This window comes from Alligator sinensis, unplaced genomic scaffold (assembly GCF_000455745.1).
Source record: "Alligator sinensis unplaced genomic scaffold, ASM45574v1 scaffold150_1, whole genome shotgun sequence".
Taxonomy (NCBI): Eukaryota; Metazoa; Chordata; order Crocodylia; family Alligatoridae; genus Alligator; species Alligator sinensis.
Window position 1 is genome coordinate 4,438,102 of NW_005841840.1, and position 10,233 is coordinate 4,448,334.

General features: G+C 43.2%; 1 protein-coding gene across 3 annotated transcripts; it reads left to right on the top strand.

The window, feature by feature from the left end:
• Positions 1-419: 419 nt before the first annotated feature.
• Positions 420-9,638, top strand: EXOSC9 (exosome component 9). 3 transcript variants are annotated; one of them, XM_006015617.3, is made up of 12 exons: positions 451-637; positions 716-810; positions 2,958-3,077; positions 3,197-3,299; positions 4,076-4,213; positions 4,691-4,773; positions 5,060-5,192; positions 6,577-6,665; positions 7,160-7,306; positions 8,096-8,280; positions 8,627-8,705; positions 9,538-9,638. In XM_006015617.3, the coding sequence occupies exons 1-12, from the start codon at positions 572-574 to the stop codon at positions 9,617-9,619; spliced, it is 1,320 nt and encodes a 439-aa protein (XP_006015679.1). In that variant the 5' UTR covers positions 451-571; the 3' UTR covers positions 9,620-9,638. The 3 variants fall into 3 exon arrangements, 2 of the variants coding, with proteins under 2 accessions (XP_025060438.1, XP_006015679.1); XM_025204653.1 differs by having other exon boundaries at positions 450-810; XR_003094186.1 differs by lacking the exon at positions 9,538-9,638 and having other exon boundaries at positions 420-810; positions 7,160-7,319.
• The last annotated feature ends 595 nt before the right edge of the window (positions 9,639-10,233 follow it).

A 10,233-nucleotide genomic window follows, 5' to 3' on the forward strand; every position in this document is an offset into this window, starting at 1 on the left:
TGAACAGGCAATGTGAATAGGCAGGGTGCTGCCATGGACAGGGATAGCCCAGCTCTCCTCACTAGTACAACTGACACAGGGACGGGCATGCCCACATAAGGACAGCAAGTATCACATTTTTTTTGTCATCATAGAAAATGCCGGTTGGGAGGGACCCCAGGAGGGCACCGAGCCCAACCCCCTGCTCGAAGCAGGACCATCCCCAACTAGATCATCCCGAGTCAGGGCTTTGTCTAGCCAGGTCTTCAAAACCTCCAAGGACGCAGAGTCCACGACCTGTGCCAGCGTTTCGCTACTCTCCTGAACAAGCCCACGGGCCCGGCCCGGCCCCGCCCCGCAGAGAGTAGGCTCCGCCCCAGCCCGGGGGGAGCACACAACCCTTAGCGTCGCCCCCTCTACGACTCAGTGCGAGGGTGAAACGTCTCCCGTGTTTTAAAAGCGGCGGCGCGGCCACCACCCCCCGCCCAATCAAAAGGAAGGCGCAGGTCCTGCCGGCGCCTGCGTAGTGGTGTCTGTCGCACGGCTGATGACGTGACAGGGTGCGACTGGAAGACTGGTAACTCGCGCCACCATGAAGGAGACGCCGCTGTCCAATTGCGAGAAGCGCTTCTTGTTGCGCGCCATCGAGGAGAGGAAGGTGCGAGAGCAGCCCCCCGCTTTCCCGTCTTTTCCCCCGACTTTTCTGTCCCCGCTGATTCCACTCTCGGCCTTGCAGCGCCTGGACGGGCGGCAGAGCTACGACTACCGCAACGTGCGCGTCTCTTTCGGCACCGACTATGGCTGCTGCGTCGTGGAGCTGGGGAAGACCAGGTAGCGCCGGGCTGGGGGAGGCGGAAGGAGGTGCATGAGCAATGGGGCGCACGAGGCTGGGGCAGTTGAGGCCGCGTGCAGCCTCCCTCAGTGACAGGAGCCGCGGCTGCAGGGCCGCGCGCAGCTGTTTTGGCCTGGGAACACGGGGGGCGCATGCGCGGTGCCTCGGGCTCGCCTGCCTGGTACTGCGCGTGCGCGCAGGCCTGCGAGGGGGGTTCCTGAGGGCAGCTCCAGCCCCAACCCCTTCTGTAGTAGGGCGGGCTCTGCCCAGCGTTGCCCGCTTCATATCATCCTTCCAGCTCTTGTACTATATACAGTCGAGAATAATAAGTGTTCAAAATGTACAATGATTTTTGAGGCAGCTCACTGATGCAGGATGGGTGAAACCCGAGTCACTCTCAAGGGAGTCTTGACTGACTTTTGGGTTTGCTGTCAGCACTTCCTTATGTCTGCCTGCCTTGAATAAAGAAATGCTGCAACTTTGACCCAGTTCTCACTTAGTGCTGAGTTATGGTGATCAATATAAAGTAAATAAGAAGAATTATTTGCATCCTGCTGCGGCCGAGGTGGTTAACGTGTGCTGGGAGATCCCCTGGAGAGGCCCTGCTACAGATGAAGGCAGAAGGCCCCTCCATCCATACCAGCCTGACCCTGGGGGGAAATTCCTTCTTGACCCAAATACATCAGTCAGTCTGATTTTTAGCAGGATGAGACCCTCTTAGCTAGGAACTTCTGGCTTTAAGTCCCAGCAAGAGTGCTGGCACACTCCAGTCTCAAACCTCAGCCATGTCTGCAGCCAACTCCTGGTTCCTCTGAGGAGCTCATGGTGGGGAAACAAAACCCTATCACATCTGAGTTGTCAGTGACTTGGGGCATTTTTACATGTGCTGTGGGATGCAGTGCCAGGAACTTTAGTTAGCAAGCTGCTCTAATTGAAAGCACGTGCATGTCATGTGTATTGGTGTCCCTGTGCTGAAAGAATGGCAGCTGGGTGCTTTGAAATAGAGCTCATTGAACATGTTTTATTTCAAAGCACCCTGCCACCATTTTTTAGTGCGGAGATGCATGGCAACGCTGATGCACATGACTCAGAAGGCTGCTGGAGTGTGTCAGTTTCCACGCTCCAGCAGACCCGATTGATCGAGCCTGCTCTGACGTGCTGGATTTCCAGTGCATTGGAGCAGGCTCTGCACACATGTATAAGAGCCCTTGGAGACACCCTCACTCCCTCTTACGTTGCCAAGTGCTATGTTACCCAGGTTACAAGTAGCCTTGTGGATAGACTGCTGCTAAAAGGGGCAGAAGCAAGTCTCCAGGCCCACCTTTTATTTCCTTGTACTTGAAAATGCAAAAGCAAATGTTTATCCCAAAGTCTGCCTGGCTACCTGTGGCAGCACAGTGTAGAGTCTCACTTATACCAGCTGGGGAGACGTAAGAGGCAGGAAGAGGGTGGCACGCAGATAGGCAGCAGGTCTTTTTGAATTTGATGAGTTCTCCAAATTTCCCTCCAGCTGTGCCCAAGATTTACAGGTGGCTGGTTGTAATAATCTAATAAATGATTTCTGGTTGGATTGGATCTAAAGATCATGTCTCCCCCAAAAAAGTCCCGTGTGTAATAGTGCAGACCTCAGTGGTAGTGCCAATACCAAGTTAAACCAGTACATGAGGGTTTACAGGATTGAAGCTAGCAGTTACATACCCTTCATGGGTGTATGGGGTTTCACAGTGTATTTAGTCGTAAAGCAGGCGTGTGTAAACAAGTGTTAATATAACTTTGGATATTTAATATCCTACTTGTGACTTTGTACAGTAATCTCAAATGGAGCTTTGCAGTCCCCTATAGATGGTATCTCCATTTTTCATGCGGGGGGGAAGGGGGGGAATATGAAAGATACAAAATTTGGTAAATTCTTCTAGGTCACAGTGAGAATAAAAGCTACATTTTAAATTCCACATAGCACTCTACTGCCTAGTTTCTGTTAGTGCCCTAGTAATGGTTACCTTGAATACATTTAGCTGTCTTGCTTAAAAAATAAACTGAAAAAATTGGGAGGTGTAAAATACAACTCATGTTTGTTGTGCAATGTTTAACTTCTTTCTGTCTTCATTCTGAAGCCTGTGCTTCTGGGGGTGATTTTCTTTTGCAGAGTCCTTGGACAAGTCTCATGTGAACTTGTTGCCCCAAAGCCAAACCGGGCTACAGAAGGTATACTTTTCTTTAATCTTGAGCTCTCTCCAATGGCTTCACCAGCTTTTGAGCTTGGCAGGTACGTGGCTTTTGCTGCAGTGACAGCAGGTAGGATTGATATAAGGATGACCATGGTGTCATTGTTCTCCCTTATTAATAACTCACAACTTAAACACGTGCATATTATGTCTTCTACAGGCAGTCTGAATTGCTGGTGAAACTGAATAGGTTATTAGAAAGATGCCTAAGAAACTCAAAGTGCATAGATACTGAATCTCTTTGTGTTGTTGCTGGTGAAAAGGTATGAAATACTCTGAAATCCAGAGCTTTTTAACATTAGGGGTTTAACAGGTTGCATATAGGATTTGGTTTCTGTTGTCTCTTGAAGAACAATAGTTCCTATGTTTGTTTTAAAGCTCTAGGCCAAGTGACTTGTGCATATGTAGCTCTAAGCATGTAGTTAGTGGGCCTATGTAATAGTAAATGTTTGTAGGAACAGAATACTTTAACTTTTTACTTACTAATAGCATGTTGCCCAGTATGGAAAACTAACATGCCGTTTCTCATTCAGTATGTTGAGCCACTTATCATTATAGGTTTGATCAGTACTTAGTGTCGTACTTCCCTTGAATGTCTTTTTGAAAAGTGTTTGGAAAATATGTACAAGTGGTCGGTTATGCTGCAGTATAGCAGACCTGGGTTATCTGACTTGCTCCCCCAATCAAGGCTGCAAGGGGTGATGCGTGGGCAAGACCCAGAGTGCTGGATCTCCATTAGCACTGCGGGTTTTTCCACCTGTGGCAGCCAAGTGTCTGAGCAAGAGCCACAGTGCTGGAGACCCAGCAGTATTACGGAAAGAAGCCCGGCACTGGGACTTGTTCCTGGAGCATCCATCAAGCACCCAGGATGCCAGGCCTCTACCCACTGGGTCCTGGACCAGAATGGCGGGGCGAGGGGTGTCTGTGGGCCCAGTCCAGCCTGTGGACTGGTCCCATGCCACTCATCCAGCCTGCAGTGCCAGATGAGTTTGACACCCCTGATTTAGTGAGTTGTAGTTATGGATGTTCTGTTTCTCAGGTGTGGCAGATTCGTGTGGACCTGCATTTGTTGAATCATGATGGAAACATTATTGATGCTGCAAGTATAGCAGCAATAGTGGCCTTGTGTCACTTCCGTAGGCCAGATGTATCTGTGCAAGGAGAGGAAATTACTGTGGTAAGTTACAATAGGATAGAGGGAATGTGCTAGGATTGTTAAGATTTTAAAAAATAGGTCTTCCTTGTCAGAAGCAACTATATCTGAGATTTTAAATTATTTCAGCTACAGAAGCTCAGAGCTGTTTCAAGCATCCAATGATAGGAGAGGATACTTGTGTTATCAATAGATTTAGTACAGAGTTTTACCATTTTCAATTTTTGGCAAGATAATTATTGGATAAGGGTGGTAACTTTTTAGCATTAGTTTACTTCTCAACCAAATTAGTAGGATCAAATGGTGTAAAGGTGATAGCTACTTTGACAGGGAATAATAACAAAATAATATGCAGAAAAAGAACACACATTTATTGAATGTTTAGGTAACTCCAAAGTTTTCTTACCTCTTAGTTTTCTAAAGTACGTAATTCCTTTGAATTAATCTGTTCTTTACCTAACTACATGCTCTTATTCTTCATTACTATATTTTCCTTTAAAGTACACCCCTGAGGAACGTGATCCTGTCCCCTTGAGTATCCATCACATTCCTATCTGTGTCAGCTTTGCCTTCTTCAAACAAGGGTAAGTTGCAGTTAGGACAGTGACTGAAATAATATGCTGGAGCCTGCAGAACTAGAATAAATAGAGAAATGTTTTTTTAAATAGTTGCTTCAAGAAAATGTTTTGAAAACAACCTTTTATCCAAAAAGAGGTAGCATAAAAAAGGAGCTCTTGTTTGTACTGCACACTATAACATAACTAGTTGAAAAACATGGGATTTGTTTTGATGTAATTGATCTTCTGCTCTTAAGAGTGACCAGTTTTTCTGAAGTTTTAACTGGTGTATTCTGTTTAATAATGGCTATAGGACCTATTTATTGGTGGACCCCAGTGAACGCGAAGAACGTGTAATGGATGGTCTCCTAGTAATAGCTATGAATAAACATCGTGAGATTTGTACTATCCAGTCCAGTGGAGGGATAATGCTGTTAAAAGATCAGGTAAATGGCATCTCCTGTGATTAGCTTTTCTGTCTGAAGCCTAATGCATGTATGACATACTTCAGGTTTCTCTTGCTTTATGCGGATTCTGTACATGTGAATTTGCTCTTATCCAATGACCCTTTTCATACCAAAAATGTGTTCTATGCGAGGTAAATTCACTCATTTGTGATCGGTGTGGTGGAAGCCTGCAGTCAGCTGCTTTGTGCGGTGCACTGTGGGGGTGATGCCATAGGTGGAGGAAGAAAAAATTTATTTGGGGGTTCTGAGCCAGGTGGCAGTCAGAGCAGCGACCCCGGGAGCTGTGGGCTATGAAACCACCCAGCAGCAGCACCGCAGCTGCTGCTCAGGGCAGCTGGTTCCAGTGCTTCTGGAGCTGCAGCTGCCCCGGGAGTGGTGCGACCAGTCAAGGGGGTCAGTGCAGTCGGTCTTGGAATGTATCCCTATTTGTAAAGTGGGCTCCCTTTATGTGAATTCAAGTTATGCGCCAGTTTCCAAGAACACACGTACAGCATAAAGTGAGTGAAACCTGTATAACATTTATTGAACCATATGAAGTGTTTTATGTAGAACCGTTAAATTATTGTGAGATTCCATAGCAAATCTATTCGCACTGCAATTCAGTGTTCACAGTAGTAATGGAAGAATGTGGGAACATTTGTGCATGCTAAGTGTTGAAGGTTGTTTTTTCTCTTTCATGATCTTGCCCAACATGCCTGGTAATCAAAGAGGATGGGGAAAAACGGGTTACAACATGGCTTTTTTTGCTGCCTGCCAGTCACTGCCCCCTGCCCCCCCCCCCCCCCTTTTTTTTTTTTAAAAAAAAAAAAAAAAAAAAAAGTTTGCAGTCATCTCCAAACTTGGTTGCTTGAATGGAGTTTTGCATAGTTGGGAGATCTGTTTATGAATATTTTATTGTTCTTTTATAAGTCTTCAGAAGAGTAAACTTTATTTCTTGACTATAACAAATCGTGTACTGATGGCAGACTCCAAAGTGCGACATATGAGAGATGTGCAAGTAGGACAAATGTAATACAAGTCCTTTGCATTCTTAAAATGGCAGCTCGTTCTACTTCCAATTTAATAATTGCCATATAGCTCTACCTACTCTCTATGTAAACCCAGTACTAGAGGAAATATACTTTATGCCTAATCAAGAAAATGGCTGCTTTCCAATTTAAAGGTTGATGAGGAGGCTACTTTTTGAACATCCTGACTAAAGTGCTGAGGTGTTGGCTTCTAGCAGCGTGCAAAAGTAGAGTAAACTTTACATATTTGGAAACAAATAGGTTTTTCATTTACTTTAAGCAGAAAGTTATTTCTGGCTTGATTTCATGAGGCTGAGCTGTCATTCCTAATTAAATTATTTAAAAACTACACACAGGTTCTGAGATGCAGTAAAATAACTGGTGTTAAGGTTGCAGAGATCACGGAACTCATTCAGAAGGCCTTGGAGAATGACCGGAAAGTTAGGTGAGGCTTAAATAATACAGTGTATTAGAAGTTATTACTTTATGGTTCCCCGTTCTCTGTCAAGGAGAAGCTATGTAACCAAAATGAGTCATGCTCATTAATACTTTGATTTTCTGTGGCTTGGTCTGCCAAGAAAGCCTTACTGAAACAGCTGTTTCAGCCATAGGTTCTATCATGTACACAAGCCACGTGTGGTTTTTGGAAGAGGAGAAGCTCAACCATTTAAGAGTAAATAGCCACATATGTAAAAGCACTGCTGTTTTCAATGTGACACCACTAGGGAGGCCTTGACACCCACCTTCCCAATTCTTGGCTGAGTGCCTGAGCCCCTAAACTGGGAACATAGTAGTTAAATTTAATCACTTACCTAAAACGTGACCATTTTTATGCAGTGGTTTTGTACCCTGCTGTTTTAGATCACAGCTCTGTACATAGTGAAGGTTTTTTTATGACAATTTTAAATGTGAAACTTACTGAAATTGTTATGGTTATAGGAAGGAAGGTGGAAAGTTTGGCTTTGCAGAATCTATACCAAATCAAAAGATTACTGCATTCAAAATGGAACGAGCTCTTGTGGATGCTAATGATGTGGAAGAGCAAGCTGAAGAAATCATCATGAAGGCTGATCCTCCTTTGGACGTGTATCTTTTTATGGTATCATTTGTTATAGTGAGCAGTTGTGGCCTTTTCACTTGCAGCTTCTTGAAACACACACAACATTCTGACTTCTTCATTTCTTAGAAGATTGTATTATGGCAACTGCAGAAGCCTTTAGGTGAAAGAATCTGTCTTGTTAATCTGCTTATCAAGGATATGAGAATTTGCCTCTGGAACTTTTTTCTGCTTCCCTTTTTCATTACTATCCCTACTACTTTCTTATTCTTCAGCTAAGGAGACTTTGCAGCACTTTATAGATTCATAGATGTTAGGGTCGGAAGGGACCTCAATAGATCGAGTCTGACCCCCTGCATAGGCAGGGAAGAGAGCTGGGTTCAGATGACCCCAGCTAGATGCTTAAAAGAGTGCTGAGTTATAGTTATTCACTTCTCTTCCAAGCTTCAGCAAGAAGGTGTCACTCAAGGGTAACCTGAAATCCTTAAAGGAGCATGTTGCTTTTGCAGTACAGAGGGGAAAAGCAGCACCTCCATTCCCAGCTATTTCCAATGGATGGATATTAGCTGCAAAGGGGATCACTTGTTTACCCCAGTGTGCATAAATTTAGCATTTTATTTGGTCAGGCATTGGGGATACTTCCAGCATGCTGATTTGCCACTGCTTCATCATGTTCACAGTCTTTGGTGTTCAGCACACATTCTTTATATACCTGCATGTTAGTCTTCTGGTAAGCTTAAGGACTGTCTGGCCTGCTTTTATAAATGAGCACAGAGAAAGAGTCTGTTAATTCCTGGAGTTGGTCTTAACTAGTTCAGCTTTGCCAAACCAATATTGTGGACCCCTGGAACAGCCCAAATTGGAGAAGGGGTAGAGAACTCCTGGGGGGAACTTGAAGAATCTGAGAGAGGGGAAGAGGAAGATGATGACAATGATCCTGACACTTTGGAGGATCCAAAAATGGAAATGGAAGATGTAAGCATTGTGAGCAAGACTAAGAAAGGTTAGTATCTGCTTAAGTTGTGACAGGAATGAAAACCTCACTCCTGTTTTAACTATAGTATATTTGAGGCTGTTCACTTCAGCAGTAAGAAAAATCATCCCAGGGAAACAAATGTATTCAAATTACCTTGTGGTCTCAGTGCTTTGTACTGGTCCCCTTGTTGAAATATGCAGCAGTGTGCAGTTCTTATAACTGAAAGGTATTTACTGTTTACCAGAGTTACTGTAGCTGTAGAGTAAGCATCTCCCAGCTTTAAATAATTACCTAGGAATGTACTAACTGCTTATCTACAAAAATGCCATGTATAAAGCAACGGTTTTTTTTTTGTTTTGTTTTGTTTTTTAAGATGACACTATTGTGCTGTCTGACAGTGAAGAGGAAGAAGTTGTTATTCTAAAACCAGAAAAAGTACCAAAGAAAACCAGGTAACTATAGCATATAATTAAAGAATGAGATGGGGAATATTTTAATGACCACTTGCTGTGTATGGTTTGGGCAAGGCATAGATTCAAGTATTCTAGTTTGCCTTGTGCATTTATAAGAAAATGACCCTTTCCTAACATACTTGCTGAGAACTGACACATCTCCTGCTTTGAAATATTTTTGCACTGCTGAAACAGATAGGCAGGAGCTTTTGATGCAAGGAAATGCACAGGTATAATCATTATCTTCCTTTTTTTTTTGGTCTCTACCTGGCCTGTGCCTTTTTTAGTCATGAAGTCAGTGCATCCTTGTTGATCACCGACTGATAAAAGTGCTTGTGGAACTGTTCCAGCAGGTGCAATTCAGAACAGTTATTTGGATATTTCTGTTATCCAGGAGGGAACAAGAAAGTTGATTAGAAACAGCTGCCTCTACAGCTCAGTCAACTATATTTTTAGTCTATCACTGTATATTGCACTGCACAGAATCTGCCCCACTAGTAGTAGATGGTTTATCAATAATATCTAGTGGACTGGTGACTGAAGTGTTTAAAGGCAGTAAACCTAGAGTTTTATTCCTATTTAGAGAAAAATGCCTGTTATGACTTACTTAACAAAATCAGTCCATACTCATTAATGAGAACCAGATAGTCTGGATGGTAATTGCCCTTAACCATTTTGTACCTTATTCTATGTAGAGCACCGTATGCATGGTGGTTTTGGCTAATGTTGTATCAGAGCTGAAATCTGATTTGATTGGTATGAAATAAGTGTTGATTTATCTCCATATGTATTAAATGTAGTCTAATTTTGCATTTGAATGTTTTGTTCACAGAACACCTACCAGCTCCAAACAAGAAAATTCAAGTAAAAAAGTCGGTAACAAAAAGAGAAAAAAGAAGAGAGTTTCTTATTAAAATCATGTTCCATTTAAAAGCCTTGTATAAATCCTTAATTTGTATACTAAGATACTGAACATATTTTTGTAGGTCAATTTCTCCCCCACTTCCAGATTCCTTTTTTTTTTTTTGTATATAATGCTGTACAGTACCTTCAAATAAAAGGAAAACTTGGTATTTAAGTGAAATGCTATGGTAGTACTAAATAGGCTGTCATAGTTTACAGCTTGAACACTACTGTGATGGCAATTATTCTGTAAAAGATGCAGATACCACCATATATCAACAAATGGACTGGCCCTTTTTAAACTCTAGGTTAGCACAGATCTGCACTTGCACTCCCTGTTTAATGCAAATTGGTGTGGTAGGGCTGTTGGTTGCAGCCTTGCTGGTCTAAGGACATGGCTAGACAAGGTTCTTTGGGTAAACATAGTATTTTTGATTAGACCAACTGCATAATTAGAAAAATTCTTCTTTGTAAGCTTTTAGGCATTGGAGAATTTACTAAATGACAAAGCTGGATTCCAACAGTAATCCCATTAAGATCATGTGTGATTATAGATGAGGCCTTATGCCAGTTAAGGCAACTGAGGCCTTTCTGGGGAAGTTTCTGCTGCTTCCCTAGCAGGAAT

Bases quoted from the DNA above. Each gene is read 5' to 3' on its own strand.
- EXOSC9 (XM_025204653.1), top strand. From the start codon at position 572: ATGAAGGAGACGCCGCTGTCCAATTGCGAGAAGCGCTTCTTGTTGCGC. The intron at 3,078-3,196 runs GTACGTGGCTTT...TGTCTTCTACAG, and splicing joins CCAGCTTTTGAGCTTGGCAG to GCAGTCTGAATTGCTGGTGA. The intron at 4,774-5,059 runs GTAAGTTGCAGT...TAATGGCTATAG, and splicing joins TTTGCCTTCTTCAAACAAGG to GACCTATTTATTGGTGGACC.